Consider the following 17,151-nt stretch of genomic DNA (forward strand, 5'->3'; position numbering starts at 1 on the left):
GTGCATCTACTAGTCCAGATCTAAGCTTCACAACCCCGTCTAGGACAAGTGGTGCTTCAGTACCTGGAGAGATAACAAGTTCTGTAGCTACTAACCCAAGTAGTGCTACAGGATCACGGAAGACTACCGATCCAAATGTCACTGTAAACACTCAATCCACAGCAAGTGCTTCTCCAGCATCTGGGAAGACTACAAGAGGTGCGTGATCCAGTTATAAACTTAGAAATCACTGCTGGCTGCAGGAAGAGTTAAAGTTAATACATCAGTGGGCTTGTTTTGGTGGTAGAGCTTGTAACGGTCCTAAGATCCCTAATTAATAATAATCAAGCAGGCTAAACAGGCTGACAATCATCTGACAAACAAGCAAAATGCTCGTTCAGCGGTTTACATAATCTTTTGTGCTGGAAGAAAAATCATTGTGCTGCCGAGAAAGGTGGCAGCTGATGTGCTCTGAGGGATCTATTACAGATCTGTTACAGATTATTCGGTGCTCATCTGATACCGAAGTGGCTCCTGTATCCACAACAAAGCTCAGAGTTCACTAGACGAAAGATAAAAATTACAATCTCAACCACCGGAGCACGCTTACTGATGGATTCATGGTTACCTCTTTCTGCTGCCAGCTGTGTACTGTGATATATAGAGCCTGTGGGAGCCAAATGGTTAAAATGTTTAATTAAACCTAATTGTAAAATGGAATTTCAGCCAAAATACAGACATTTAAGTAAAGAAGAAGATCCTATAAAACGTTTTATGGGAGATACCAATCAGTGTATGTAGCTAGGGGCAGGCTACAGTTTATTATACAATGATTGATAATCAATTCTGTCTTAACCTCAGCTAATTATGATTGTATCTAAAACCTGAACTAAAGACCAATTTACAACCTCAAATCCTAGTCCTAGCTGACCCTGGTACCGTAGGTGATAGTTGGAAATGACGGCCCTGCTCAATCGCGCTGTTCCTCCGCAATCGCAGGCATGTCTCTGCCGTTGCAGCCTTCTCATGGCTCTTCTTGGCTTGACCGTCAGCGGAAGTCTCTTAGGCTTGCGGCGCAGAGGACTAGGTTTCAGCTCTTGACAGGTGACGTCAGGTCTCAGGACCAGTGTAAGGAGCGGATCTTGGCCCTGACCAGCGTAGGCGGAACTTGGAGTTCTGTGGGGATTCCGGACCTTGGTAGGCGGTGACTGGCACGTTGGTCGTTGGTGGTGCAGACTTCCCGCTGAGGCCTGGTCTCAGCAGTGTTTATGGAGCACGTCTGCTTCACTCACTTCTCTGGTGCCAAATCTTCCTGCGGTTTGGGACACAGGGCTTTTATATCAAGGAAGTCTTTCCTGTGGGTCACCTGATCACCTGATCAGGTCCAATACCCAAAGTCTCTCCCCCTGAAAATCTTCCAGCACAATTTGGTTCTCCTTGATTTCGCCTGGCCAGCAAATGGCAGTCTCTCCTCATTAATTTCACCTCCTGAAGTGGGCTCTTCAGGGAATTCATTGCTTCATATTACACATGAACGAGAGCTGATCAACTATAAAAAATATATATATATATATATATATATATATATATATATATATATATATATGGGCTCATGACTAGAAATAAGTGTTAAGTCTATTTGTTCACCAATTATTTCCCCATGAAAACTAACCTTAAGGAGGTCCTGCCACCAGGTCAAAATTGCTAAAAGTGGCCAGTTTTTGCTCTTATTTTATTCCTGCTGTTCCCCCTTATATTCTGCTTTTTTAACTTCTTAAAAATTTGCAGAACCAGAGATTTGGGTCTTGTTATTTAGTACACGCAATTTTAATTGCTCTGCATAGTTACACTGTAATCAACATCCCTTGGTAAAGACCCCCAAAATAATGTTGAATAAAAAAAGTCCATAACTCTGGTAGTGATTGAAGGATTTTTTTTTTACAAAAGAAATAATACACAGAGGAGCTTCAGTAATAAAATGAGAGCAAAAACGAGCCGCTTTTGACCTGGTGGCAGGTCGTCTCTTAATCTGGCATGTCCTGAAGCATTGCTTTCTTTTAGTTCTTTCACGGGCTTATCTAGAGCCTAAGTGTGCACCTAGGTTGTTCTTGTACACTTTTTGTGGTCTAGAGCCCTACTCAGCTACATTTTGAGTCCCGTTATTTCCTGTATCAACTTCTGACACTGACTTCTGATAACATCTACTAGTTCTGACTTTGGATCTACAATGGCATGTATAAGTTTGGGCACCCCTGGTCAAAATTACTGTTATTGTGAACAGTTAAGCAAGTTGAAGATTAAATGATCTCTAAAAGGCCTAAAGTTAAGATCACACATTTCCCATTTATTTTAGGAAAGCAAAAATAAATATATTTTCATCTTTTACATTTTACAAATTACAAAAAGGACAATGGTCAGAAGCAAAAGTGTGGGCACCCTGCATGATTAGTACCTAGTGAATCCCCCTTTTGCAAGTAACACAGCTTGTAAACACTTTTTGTAGCCAGCCAAGAGTCTTTTCAATTCTTGTTTGAGGGATTTTCATCTATTTTTCCTTGAACGATTCTTCCAGTTCTGTGAGATTCCTGGGTTGTCTTGCATGCACTGCTATTTTGAGGTTTACCCATAGATTTCAGGTCAGTGGACTGTGAGGGCCATTGTAAAACCTTCAGCCTGCGGATTTTGAGGTCTATTGTGGATTTTGACGTGTGTTTAGGATCACTATCCATTTGTAAAAGCCATCATCTTTTCAACTTCAGCTTTTTTACAGATGTATTATGTTTGTATCAAAAATTTGATGACATTTCATTGAATCCATTCTTTCCTCTATCAGTGAAATGTTCCCTGTATCATTAGCTTCAACGCAACCCCAAAGCATGAAAGATCCACCCCCATGCTTAATGGTTGGCGAGATATTCTTTTCCTGGACTTCTGTGCCCTTTTTCTCCACACATACCTTTGATCATTGTGGCCACAGAGTTCTATTTATCCTCATCTGTCCACAGGACTTTTTTCAAAAATGCATCAGGCTTATTTAGATGTTCTTTTGCATACGTCTGACTCTGAATTTTATGGGTAGGACACAGGAGAGGTTGCCTTCTAATCACTCTTCCATGTAGGCAATATTTGTGCAGGTGTCTTTGAACAGTAGAACAATGTACCACAACTCCAGAGTCTGCTAAATCTTTCTGAAGGTCTTTTTCAGTGAGGGGGGTTCTGATTTGTCCCTCTAGCAGTCCTACATGCAGCTGTCACTGAAATTTTGCTTGGTCTTCCAGGCCTTATCTTGACATCCACTGTTTCTGTAAATTGCCATTTCTTAATTACATTTAAAACTGAGGAAAGGGCAACTTGAAAAAGCTTTGCTGTCTTTTTATAGCCTTCTCCTGCTTTGCGGGCCTTCGCCATTTTTATTTTCAGAGTGCAAGGCAACAGCTTAGAAGAACCCATGGCTGACGTTTTTTGGCAAAAGGTTAGAGGAGGCTGGGTATTTACAAAGCTGGGAAATTTGCATCACCTGACCTTTCCTAACCATGATAGTGAACAAACCATAACCCTAACAGGCTAATTAAGGTCTTAAACCTTGGTCAAAGTTATTTGAGCAGATAAATCTCTTAGGGTGCCCAAACTTTTGCATCAGCCCATTTTCCTTTATGCAAGTTTTAGAATGTAAAAGATAAATATATGTACAGTACATAGATAGATAGATATTTTATTTATTTAGCTTAAAATACAAAGGAAGTGTGTTATCTTTAACTTTTAGGCCTTTTAGAGATCTTCTCATGTTCAACTGTTCACAATAGAAGTAATTTTGACCAGGGGTGACCAACTTTTACATGTCACTGTAATTCTGTTTTTACCTTGGTTCTGATACTCTTCTATATATATGACCTGGACTTCAATTGTCTCCTGGTTTGGATTCTGATTTCTACCTTGGTGTATTTCTCATCCTGAATGGTTCACACTGGTTAATTATGTTGGTTTAAAATTTCCACACTGGATTCCATCTCCTGGTTTTGACTCTTAGCTTTTGATCCTGGTGTTTCCACTGTCCCCTCCGTAAATGTTAACACCTGGTCCTGACTACAAACTACATCTTCTGCTTCTAGAGCTGTAAACTGACTCCGGTTCTTGTGCTGCCACTCAATCTCTACTAACAGTTGAAACCATTCAGAGATTATTCAGAAGTCTGGAAAGCCGGGGAATCTTCTTAGGGGAAAAATATAATGCAAAAAAAACCCAAAGGATTCCTTAGATTCTGTACCTTAATTTATAGTGCCCTTGGTCAACTTGGTCAGGGTACAGGGTGTAACTGCCTAACAGTGAACACACTAGCACATATATACTGCAAATAGACTTAACTTCATTCAATTATAACTCATGTGTCTTCTTCCTATCTCCCAACTAACGCAGCTGCTATCACTGGTTCAACAGCAATTTCTAGGTCTGAAATAACAACCACATCCGGAACAAGAACTTCTCAGGAACCTGGAACGAGCACAAGAACATCTTCAGTTAGTGGGTCCTCCACTAGTGTTAGTGTAAGCTCAAAAACCACATCTGTGGCAACTGGTCCAACATTATCAGTAGGCACAACAAGAGCTCCAAGTAGTGTGTCTGCTAACCCAAGTGGTAGCACAGAATCAGGAAAGACTACTAAACCAAATGTGACCGGAAACACTCAATCCACAGGAAGTGTTTCTCCAGCATCTGGACAGACTACAGCATCTACACATGGTCCATCTACTAGTCCAGGCCTAAGCTTCACAACCCCATCTAGGATAAGTGGTGCTTCAGTAACTGGAGAGATAACAAGTTCTGTGACTATTAACCCAAGTAGTATTACAGGACCAAGAAAGACTACTGATCCAAATGTTACGATAAACACTCAATCCGGCACAAGTAGCTCTCAAGTAACTCGAGAGACTGCAAGATCGTCAGGCAGTACTGCATCCACCATTCCAAGTGGGAGCTCAAAAACCACACCTGGGGCAAGTGTTCCTGCAGTATCAGGAGAGACAACAAGAGATTCAACTAGTGTGTCTACTAACCCAAGTGGTAGTACAGAATCAGGAAAGACTGCTAATCCAAATGTGACGGTAAACACTCAATCCACAGCAAGTGCTTCACCAGCATCTGGACAGACTACAACATCTACACATGGTCCATCTACTAGTCCAGGTGGTCTAAGCTTCACAACCCCATCTAGGTTAAGTGGTTCTTCAGTACCCGGAGAGATTACAAGTTCTGTCACTATTAACCCAATTAGTGCTACAGGATCAGTCAAGACTAATAATCCAACTGTGATGATAAACACTCAATCCACAGAAAGTGCTACCCCAGCATCTCGGCAAACTACACAATCTACACATGGTCCATCTACTAGTCCAGGTCTTAACTTCACAACCCCATCTAAGATAAGTGGTTCTTCAGTACCTGGAGAGATTACAAGTTCTGTGACTATTAACCCAAGTAGTGCTACAGGATCAGTCAAGACTAATAATCCAACTGTGACATTAAACACTCAATCCACAGCAAGTGCTACCCCAGCATCTGGGAAGACTACGGGAGGTGCGTATATTAATTTAATTCGAAATGTAACAATCCCTGCTGGCTGTACAAAAAGTGAATTAGTCAGTGAGCTCGTTTCGGTGGTAGAGTTTGCAAAGGTCCTACGAATGCTCGTTAACGAGAATTGTGCTTTTTAAACAGGCTCAACGAACAAGCGAAACACTCATTCATTGTTTGAAATGATGAAATGTACTACATAAAACATCATCATTCTCGTGTAGACAAGACTTGATCTTCTGAGAACAATGGCAGCCGATGTGCACTGAGCGATCTATTACAGATCTATTACCGATCATTCAGCGCTCATCTGAAGCCGAGACATGGTCGGCTTGTGTAAACATTCTACTAAAGGTACCTTCAAATGAAGCGACACTGCAGCGATAGCGACAACGATGCTGATCGCTGCAGCGTCGCTGTTTGATCGCTGGAGAGCTGTCACACAGACCGCTCTCCAGCGACCAACGATGCCGAGGTCCCCGGGTAACCAGGGTAAACATCGGGTTGCTAAGCGCAGGGCCGCGCTTAGTAACCCGATGTTTACCCTGGTTACCAACGTAAAAGTAAAAAAAAAAAACAGTACATACTCACCTGCGCGTCCCCCAGCGTCTGCTTCCTGACACTGACTGAGCTCCGGCCCTAACAGCACAGCGGTGACGTCACCGCTGTGCTTTTACTTTCACCTTAGGGCCGGCGCTCAGTAAGTTTCAGGAAGCAGACGCTGGGGGACGCGCAGGTGAGTATGTACTGTTTGTTTTTTCACATTTTACGCTGGTAACCAGGGTAAATATCGGGTTACTAAGCGCGGCCCTGCGCTTGGTAACCCGATGTTTACCCTGGTTACCAGTGTAAAACATCGCTGGTATCGTTGCTTTTGCTGTCAAACACAACGATACACGGCGATCGGACGACCAAATAAAGTTCTGAACTTTATTCAGCGACCAGCGACATCACAGCAGGATCCTGATCGCTGCTGCGTGTCAAACTAAACGATATCGCTAGCCAGGACGCTGCAACGTCACGGATCGCTAGCGATATCGTTACAAAGTCGTTTCGTGTGAAGGTACCTTAAAGGATCACCAACCGGCAAGCTGCAGTGCTCCACTCTCATCCACATCAAGGCTCACTTTTGGTGTAGTCCTACATCAGCTCAAAGTAGTTCAGTGGATGAAATTAAGAGTTACAAACACTACCACCAGAAAAAGCTTACTGGTGGACCTACAACTACCACTTTTTGCTGCCAGCAGGGTGCTGTATCTATAGAGCCAGTAGGAGCCAAATGGTTAGAAATATTTATTGAAACCCTATTGCAAAAAATAATTTTGTCCCCAAGTAAATGCATTTAACTTAAAAATATAAAGAAGCCCTGAAGGTGTCCAAAACTTATAAAAAGGATTAAGAAAGATACTAATCGGCGTATGTAGACAGAGGGGGCAGGCTATAGTTTATTTTACATGATTATTTCATGGATTTTAGTCATATTTAAAGCCTAAAGGCCCTCAACAATGAATGATTTAATTTTATGAACGAGGGCAGACTACATATATGTTCATATGGGATGACTAAAAAATAATGTTAGAAAAATATAGATATAAAAGTTCAAGTCACCCCCGTGTTAAAAACAAAGAAAGGGAAAAATAAAAAAACATATTAGGTGTTGCTCCATTCACTAAAGTCCAATCTATCAAAATATTAATTATCCTAATCTGTAAACGTCGCAAACAAAAAAGAAATTAAAATGATAGTTTTTTTGTGTGCGATTTCACCTCCTTAAAAAATGTATTAATAAACAACCAAATAATCAAATGTACAGAAAAATTGGTAAAACTAAAAATGTCAACTTACCGCACAAAAATGAACCCCCCCCCCCCCCACAAAAAACTAAAATGTTACTGATCTTGGACACAAACAATATTCAGATATTATTTTCCATTACTTAAAGGGAACCTGTCACCAGATTTGGCCGATAAGAGATACAGCCACCACCTTTCCGGGCTGATATACAGAACTCTATAATGCTGTATATAAGCCCCCGATCCAACCTGAAAGAGAAGAAAAATAACTTTTATAATACTCACCTGCAGGGTGGTCCGGTCTGATGGGTGTCACTGGTCTTGGTCCGGCACCTCCCTTCTTCTTGTGATGTCGCCCTCTTGCTTGCATTGTGTGGATGATGTGTCTCCTCACTACCGCGCTCATGCACAGGCGCACTTCTATGCCCTGTTGAGGGCAAAGTACTCAAATGCTCAGGTTCCGGGAAAGGTCAAAGAGCCCCGATGCATGTGCACTACAGTACTTTGCTCTGCCCTCGACAGGGCAGAGAAGTGCGCCTGCACAGGAGCGTGGTGCCGAGGAGACTGTGTGGATGACGAAGGGACATTTTATCCACATGAACCAAGCAGGAGGACAGGGATTGTAAGAAGATGGGAGTCGTCGGACCAAGGCCAGCGATGCCCATCAGACCGGACCGCCCCGCAGGTGAGTATAATAAAAGTTAATTTTCTTCTCTTCCAGGTTGGATTGGGAGCAGATATACAGAATTATAGATTGCTGTATATCAGCCCTGAAAGGTGATGGCCGTATCTCATATCGACCAAACCTGGTGACAAGTTTACTTTAAATTGAAAAATTGTTACCGTACAATGAATGTGGTAAAAACAAAACCCAAAAAACTATGGCGGAATTACATTTTTCCCCATCATTTCATACCACTTGAATTTTTTTTCCCAGTGTTTCAGTACAATGTATAGAACAATTAAAAGTGTCATTCAAAATTACAGCTCATCCTGCCAAAAATATATTTGACTGAAAAAATAGAAAAGTTATCGCTCTTGGAAAAAGATAGGGGAAGAAACCAAAGCACAAAAGAAAACAAACAAAAAAAGATCACCGCTCCTCAAAGAGGACATGTCACCTGCTCAAAACCGTCAGAAGTGGCCAGTCTTTGCACTTACTATAGTTTTTTTTCTCCCATGTGGAGTCCGTGTTTTTTTTCTACTAACAATTCGCACATTCGACGATATGAGTAGTTTTATTAAGCACGTCAAATGTTTTTGCTCTGTATAGTTATACTGATAGATCAGAAAAATTAGAGCTAAATAAAAAGGCCCATAACTCCAGGACCCGAAGGTAGATGTTTTAGAAAAAAAAATACTCATGGAATAACCAAAAATAAAAAAGGAGCAAAAACTGGACACTTCTGACCCAATGACAGGTCTCTCTAAGGCTATGCGCACATGTTGTGGATTAGTCTCTGGAATTTTTTGTGCGGATTCTAAATCTCTTGGCAGAAAACGCAGGTGCGGATATGATGCATTTTTTATGCGGATTTTATGTGGGTTTCTTGCATTTTTTGTGTGGATTTCATGCCTTTTTACCCTTGCGGATTTCTATAATGGAATGGATACAAAAGCGCTGCAGATCCGCACAAAAGAAGTGACATGCTACTTCTTTTAATCCGCAGCTTTTCCGTGCTGAATTTTCCGCACCATTAGCACAGCATTTTTTTTTCAATTGATTTACATTGTACTGTAAATTACTTGCTGATCTGCAGCGTTTTGGCACGGAAAAAAACACTGCGGATCCGCAGGAAATCCGCAACGTGTGCACATAGCCTTAGTCTGCAATGTCCTGAAGCCTTGCTTCTTCTAGCTCTTTCGGTGGCTTATCTAGAGCCTAACTGCGCACCAAGGTTTTTCTTGTACTTTTTGTGGTCCTGAGCCCTAATTAGCCACATGTTGGATCCTGTTATTTCCTGTATCCACTTCTGGTACTGACTTCTGATAACATCTACTAGTTCTGACTTTGGATCTAACCCTGGTTCTGATTTGGCTCTGATACTGTTCTGTGATCCGGACCTCAATTGTCTCCTGGTTTGGATTCTAGTTTCATCCTGGGTGTATTTCTAATCCTGCTTGTTTCACAATGGTTAATTCTATTGGTTTGAAATCTGGTTCCAAACTGGTTTCCATCTCCTGGTTTGGATTCTTCATTTCTGATTCTGGTTTATCAACTGTTTCTGAAATCTAACATCTGATCCTGACTACTGATCACATCTTCTGGTGTTGGAACTGTAAACTGACTCCGATTCTTGTGCTACCAATCAATCTCTGCTCACAGTTGCAATCAAATGACGAATATGGAAAACTCTGTGAATCCTGAGAGTCTTCTTACAAGAGAAAATAATGCGAAAAATGAAAGAGTTATTTCAATTCCGTACCTCAGTTTACCCTCCAAGGTGACAACTGCTATACAGGACCTCAGTATAATACAGAAATATAGTCGCATGTAACAGAAAACTGTAATTACATAAAATGAAAGAAGTAACAAGTAATTTATTTTCTTGAGATGATTTCACAGATGGAAGACAAATCCAGAACACAAGAACTTTATCTACAAAGAATAATTCTAATGTTTCCCCTATGATTGTTCCAGGCGGAAGTTCAGTGACCACCGGGAGCACTACAAGTGTAACATCATCTACAGAAAGTAAAATAACAAAAACAGGACCAATTGTGGGAGCAACAGCAACAGTAAAACCAGCAAACACATCAACACCAGCAGGAATCACAACAACAGCAAAAGGTGAAAAAAATATATACCGTAATTATAATTGTAAAAGAGACAATCTACAGAGATAAGATATTTATCTACATTTTACAAACTTTCAATACATCAGATTATTGGAATTTTCAAGTGTAAGTTCAACCCAAACAAATGTATAGTTTACAAAAAGAATTAAAGCAAATCAGTCAGTAGGATCAACCCTGATAAACTGTCTGTATTGGCATGTAGGTCATAGAAAGTGGAATAAAATGATACCTTGATACATGCGATCTGATGTTTTATTACACAGTAAGCCACATTTGTCGTAATATGTAAATTAGCTGTTAAGATCTATGGGCAGGGCATAGATCTCCCCGGGAATCTGCCTCCAGAACTTAATGAAATGTAATGACTGACAGTCTGCTCTCCTGAGCAACATGTCTCACACTGGTAATGTCTCCTTCATTTCAAGTACACTCTTAACAGCTCAATGTCATATTGAGAAAGATTTACATTTTTTGAGAATAAGACATCAGATAGTAGATATCAATGTATTATTTTATTCAACTTTCTATACTTTAATATACAGCACAATTTTGTTTCAATGTGTTCTTACATTAGTATCCTGTACTAATCCTGAGTTACATCTTGTATTATGCTCCAGAGCTGCACTCACTATTCTGCTGGTGCAGTCACTGTGTACATACATTACATTACTGATCCTGAGTTACATCCTGTATTATCCTCCAGAGCTGAACTCACTATTCTGCTGGTGCAGTCACTGTGTACATACATTACATTACTGATCCTGAGTTACATCCTGTATTATACCCCAGAGCTGAACTCACTATTCTGCTGGTGCAGTCACTGTGTACATACATTACATTACTGATCCTGAGTTACATCCTGCATTATACCCCAGAGCTGTACTCACTATTCTGCTGGTGCAGTCACTGTGTACATACATTACATTACTGATCCTGAGTTACATCCTGTATTATACCCCAGAGCTGCACTCACTATTCTGCTGGTGCAGTCACTGTGTACATACATTACATTACTGATCCAGAGTTACATCCTGTATTATACCCCAGAGCTGCACTCACTATTCTGCTGGTGCAGTCACTGTGTACATACATTACATTACTGATCCTGAGTTACAGCCTGTATTATACCCCAGAGCTGCACTCACTATTCTGCTGGTGCAGTCACTGTGTACTTACATTACATTACTGATCCAGAGTTACATCCTGTATTATACCCCAGAGCTGCATTCAGTAACAGAAAATGTTAATTATGTAACATGAAGGAAATAACAAGGAATTTATTATCCTGAGATGATTTCAGAGATGGAAGACAAACCAGAACTGAATCACTTTATTTTCAAAGAATAATTCTAATGTTTCCCCTACAACTGCTACAGGTGGAAGTTCAGTGAGCACTACAAGTGTAACATCAACTACAGGAATTAAACCAACAATAACTGGAACAACCGTAGTAACAACAACAGCAGTAACATCAGAAAGCGCATCAACACCAGCAGCAACTACAACAACAGCAGCAGCAGCAGCAGGTGACACTCCCTGATACAATATAATTACACTATTATTGTAAAAAAGGAGATGATCTGTAAAGCCAAGATATGTATATACGTTTTTCACACTTTAGTTACACTAGATTACTGAGATTTCCAGGTATAAGTTCACTCGACACAAAAGTTCAGTTTACTTATAGAATTAAAGGATTGTTTCTCAGCTTTGATTCTATCGCTAGCTAAGGTCAACAATATCAAAAGCAGGGGAACAAAATAAAATGCATACATGCAACAATAATACCATTTACCACTGACTATAACACTGATACTATGCAACATGCTTGTTATGTCAGCTGCAATGGGTTGTCCACTGAAAATAAGATATCATATAACCTCTGTAGAGGTAATAACTTGTTGATCAGTGGGGATCCGATGCAGGGATACCTATGATATTTATGAATCATGCCATGCACAGGTCATTAATATTAGACTAATGGTGCAACCCTTTTATATACAGTTTTTCTACATTGATCCTGAATTGTACTCCAGAGCTGCACTCACTATTCTGCTGGTGCAGTCACTGTGTACATACATTACTGATCCTGAGTTACATCCTGTATTATACTCCAGAGCTGCACTCATTATTCTACTGGTGCAGTCACTGTGTACATACATTACATTACTGATCCTGAGTTACATCCTGTATTATACTCCAGAGCTGCACTCATTATTCTGCTGGTGCAGTCACTGTGTACATACATTACATTACTGATCCTGAGTTACATCCTGTATTATACTCCAGAGCTGCACTCACTATTCTGCTGGTGCAGTCACTGTGTACATACATTACATTACTGATCCTGAGTTACATCCTGTATTATACTCCAGAGCTGCACTCATTATTCTGCTGGTGCAGTCACTGTGTACATACATTACATTACTGATCCTGAGTTACATCCTGTATTATACTCCAGAGCTGCACTCACTATTCTGCTTTTGCAATCACAGTCTATGCCCTGTACTGATCTTGAGTTACTGTCTTTAATTTACTCCATTTTATTATTACTCTAGCAATTTCTGAAGATATCACGTTCCCTACATATGCCAAGGTGTTAATTGGATTATTTGTGGCAGTAATGGTCGTGGGTCCGTTAGTCATCGTCTTTGTAAGTAAACTACTAACTGTGCACAATACACCAGAAGTATACACACTCCAGTATCCCAATATCTTCTCATTAAAGACTATGCTTCCATTAGTTGTGGGGTATTTTACAATTTGCTGCAATTTTTGGCCCTCACAATCCACATAGGCGTCCATCAGATCCATACAAGGCTTAGACCCTTTGTCATTCAATAATGCTTATCCGTATCTTTTCACTGCCGAAACAAAGAGTATGCTGCATATTTCACACTGCATGTAAATGTGTATGAATGTGTAAAGAAAAGTCAAATTCTTCAGTTTCTGAACTAATTCTGGGCTAGAACTGTTCGAAATGTTGCAAACTTTTTCATAGCTATGTACCTGCACATAGCTTTGACGACTTCTGGTGTATTTATTCCACCAACTTTTTGAAAGTTTGTCGGAGCTTTGCCAGAATATTACGTGGCCGAGCACAGTGTAGGAATTCAGCGTCATTTACACTACAAAAGTGTCATAAATTACGGCAGAAGCGTATTTCCTTCCCTGACAGGTGAACACTTCTTGTTGTAGCGCACAGTAGATGAAAGATGCACCAAATTCACTAACACACGCACGCTTCCAAATGACTCTGGCGCTTTCTGCTCCAGCGCATTCCTCATCGAGACTCGCGTGCAAAAAGTCAGTCTTGTAGCAGTATCTTATTGCATTGTTTAATAATATTTCCAGACCTCTAAGAAACTTTAACAGCCTTTTATACATCCATGGTTAGGGGTAATAATTGATTAATTCCTGTATTCTTTCATTTTACCAAAATGTTTAAGGTCATCCTATAGTTCTGTAGCTCAAGATTCAGCGCTAGTTTGTCATTGTCGCTTTCCATAATGGTTAGCGCTCTAATCTCCGTCCACCACTAGGGAGCGCTGATTACATACAGATTTATACAGCTACGATTCAACTCTCAGTGAGCGCCTAAGCTAAGATGTAATAGATAAATAGATATTACTATTTATGTGAGATGGCTAAGAAATATTTGTGTTTTGCAGATCGCATTCACAGGTGGGGTTGGTGCTGCTGCATAGTTCTGCAGGATCATGAGACAACTGTATTGGTGAGTATGAAAAATAAAAATCCTGGTAGTGTTTCCAGAAATGCCAGTTGAGGGGAAATTGATAATACTGTATATAGGGCTGTTGGCATTTAGATCGATAGGAAAGATTAAAGGGTTGTCTCAATGCTGCCCTCTCCCCTACCTCCCGGCTTCCTGCTAGCCGAGGAGGTGTCTGCGCCCTCCTGATTGACAGTTTTGACCAGCAGCATAGTTGAGTTAGGGTATGTTTCCACGGTCAGGAAACGCTGCTTGTTTGACGCTGCGCAGAGCTGCAGCGTCAAACAAGCAGCGTCCAGATGTTCCAGCATAGTGGAGGGGATTTTATGAAATCCCGTCTCCACTATGCGTGGAAACCCGCATCAGTCTTCCCTGCGACTCCGGACATGCTGCGCGTCTTTTCAGATCGCAGCATGTCCGTACACCTTGCGGGGACGCAGCGTCCCCGCAAGGCATAACACAGGGCGCTATGGGAGAGAGCGATGATCCCGGATGTGAAGAGTTAACACATCCGGCATCATCGTGTCCCAGAAAGGGGGCGGGGCTTAGCGCCGAGCGGCTTCACCGCTGCGGCGATACCGCCGGCCATCCTGACCGTGGAAACATACCCTTACTAGTCTGAACTGTGAACTTTCTGATGCTTCAAATGGAGGGAGTTTTGCCTCTGCAGCATCGGAGGCGTGCAAAGCACTGAAACTAGCGATCTGCCCAGCTTGAGAATAACACTTGCATACTCCATAGCAAAGAGCTTGTAAGCGCTTACAGTGGTTTTATGTGTGCACAGTGTGATTGCATTGTTTGTACACCGTATGGTATTTCCAGATGGAACACGGCGACAAGTCATGGATCAAAGAAGAGCGAGGTGTCAGACAAGATTGCATCCTGTCTCCATTTCTCTTCAATTTATATGCAGCAGCTATTGTCAGGAAGGCTGGACTTTCCGAAAAAGAAGAAGGAATCAAAATTGCTGGACGAATCGTCAACAATTTAAATACGCAGATGATACAACACTGATGGAGACAAGCATAGATGGAATCAAGGGCTTATTATGGAGTGTCAAGCATGGGACTCCTACTCAACATAAAGACAAAAATATTGACTACTGACAGGTGCGACTAAGACTCATTGGAGATGAACGACAAGGAAAGGACTTTAACCTACTCAGATCGATCTCATAACTCAAGATGCAGCGACGCCGCCGGAAGTAAATAATATAACGACTATGGGCAAATCAACAATGAAGTCAATAGGCAAGGTCTTCAAATCAAGGAACATTTCCATGATGATGAAGACATGGCAGGTATATAGTCTGGTCTTTTCTGTAGTAACATATGGATGCGAAACCTGGGTGATAAAGAAACAAGACAGAAAAAGAATCTACGCCTTCGAATTGTACTGATGGAATTTTGGAACAAATTAAGCCAGACATGTCACTCGATGCAACGACTTGCCTATTTTGGACACATCATACAAAGAGAGCAATCACTGGAGAAAGACATCGTGGTCGGAAAATTAGAAGGAACAAGGCGAAGAGGCAAACTGGCAACTCGATGGCTTGATACAATCAAGATAACGGCGGAGAAGACCCTGGTGGACCTATCTAGGCTGCACAAGATCGATCTACAGTATCTACAGAGCGTTCATCCATCAAGTCGCCATGGCTCGAGATCTAGCTGAAGACCGTTAAATAAATAATATGTTTTGAGATTGTGTGGTGGTATTATCTGTTTAGGGTATTCTTATTTGAGCACTCTATGGGGTCTTATTTGGGCACTGTGTGCATTTATGATATTATTTGGACTTTGATAAAACAATCCCTGAGCAAATGTTACAATTGTCTTACAGATCCGTCTATTCTTCACCCAATGAAGTCACATGTTTGAAACCCATTCAATCTCTTAAATAAAGATGTGGACTACAAAGGATCTGATGAATGCAAGGATCAAAGAAGTAACCAGATAACCGCACTGCTGGTGTGCAATAAGACCCCTCGGGAGTAAAGTCAGGCCATCAAATTTCAAGACAAACTCCTTCATCGCATAACTTAACATTGTTACCTGCTGTACAGCCAGATTGAGCCTGAAACCTGCAAAAGGGAACTTAAACATTGGATATTTTTACTTCCAAGTGACTTTTTTTTAATCATTTCTACCTTGCCTAATCGTTACATGGCTGTGCACTGACGTCTGTTTAAGACAAAGTCATTAACAATCCATTGGTTAGTTAGAAAATGTTTCATTGAAAACACAGCCACAAATTGCTGTAATGTACATACCACATTTTAACAGTAAATATGAATTCCATGTGAAAAAGACACAGATTATGTAAGATGTTTCATCAACCAGAAATCAGTGAAAGTAGTGAAAAGTACCCAAAAGACAATAAATTCACCCAACCCTTCATATTCTTGGTTTCTGACCAGAAGATCATTACACACAGTTACTTTATCTCTGTTTTTTATACTGTACATTTAATCTAACGCTGATTTCTCAGAATCACAGTGTTATTAATTTATAGAAATGTTATAGTTTATGGTACAATGTATCAATTGTTTTATTATTCATAATTTTATGAAATGAAAATATTTTGTTTTACAAGTAACTGACCGAAGAATGATGATCACTATCAGGGATAACAAATGTAAAAAGCAAAAAAAACCAGGATGAATACAGACAATAAATGATCATGTCCTTAAATCCGTATTTGTTCTAGCTTATTTTTATTCTTGAGTGGATGAAAGTCTTATATATTAGTATCATATCTATCAGTTGTTTCTATATTACAATTACTGGGTAAAAGCAGTCATATCAATACCAATAAACCCAGGGATTCTCATCATGAAAGCCCTACATTCGGAAACAGTGCTTGTTCAACCACTTTCTTGCTTCCTTCTGGAGAGTAGAGCAGCGTGACCATTGGATCACATTGCACAAGGGCGAGAGAAGGAGGTTAACTTTTGACAAGCCTTTGTTTTTCCTTGTTTGTGCCTTCCAATCGCTTATAATAAACAATTCAACCTGTGAATTACTACATAAGTGAACATTAGTCTTCAGTGCTCTGGGCACGGTCAGAGCACTTCCTAAGCACAGCCTCCCCATGGCTTTCTTCCTTGTCCAGCTCCCACTTCCTCTGGTTAGCTGACAAGTCACGGACTTAACTACAACCATTGGGCTGTTAGTCAAGCAATTGACGATGGGGAAGAGAACCAGGGAGTCAGAGGCTCCAGAAGTGCTCTGATCACAACTAGAGCACTTAAGGTGGCATTTGCATATGACATAA

General features: G+C 40.8%; 1 protein-coding gene across 1 annotated transcript in view; it reads left to right on the plus strand.

Moving 5' to 3' along the window:
• LOC143788466 (uncharacterized) overlaps positions 1-16,546 on the plus strand; it is a 40,747-nt gene extending 24,201 nt beyond the window's left edge. The window contains exons 6-10 of the mRNA XM_077278159.1: positions 9,982-10,131; positions 11,516-11,665; positions 12,698-12,792; positions 13,811-13,875; positions 15,718-16,546. Of these exons, the coding sequence (XP_077134274.1) occupies positions 9,982-10,131; positions 11,516-11,665; positions 12,698-12,792; positions 13,811-13,846 (431 nt within the window). The 3' untranslated portion in view covers positions 13,847-13,875; positions 15,718-16,546. The remainder of the gene's footprint in view (positions 1-9,981; positions 10,132-11,515; positions 11,666-12,697; positions 12,793-13,810; positions 13,876-15,717) is intronic.
• The last annotated feature ends 605 nt before the right edge of the window (positions 16,547-17,151 follow it).

This window comes from Ranitomeya variabilis, chromosome 8 (genome assembly GCF_051348905.1).
Source record: "Ranitomeya variabilis isolate aRanVar5 chromosome 8, aRanVar5.hap1, whole genome shotgun sequence".
In the NCBI taxonomy this organism is placed as follows: Eukaryota; Metazoa; Chordata; class Amphibia; order Anura; family Dendrobatidae; genus Ranitomeya; species Ranitomeya variabilis.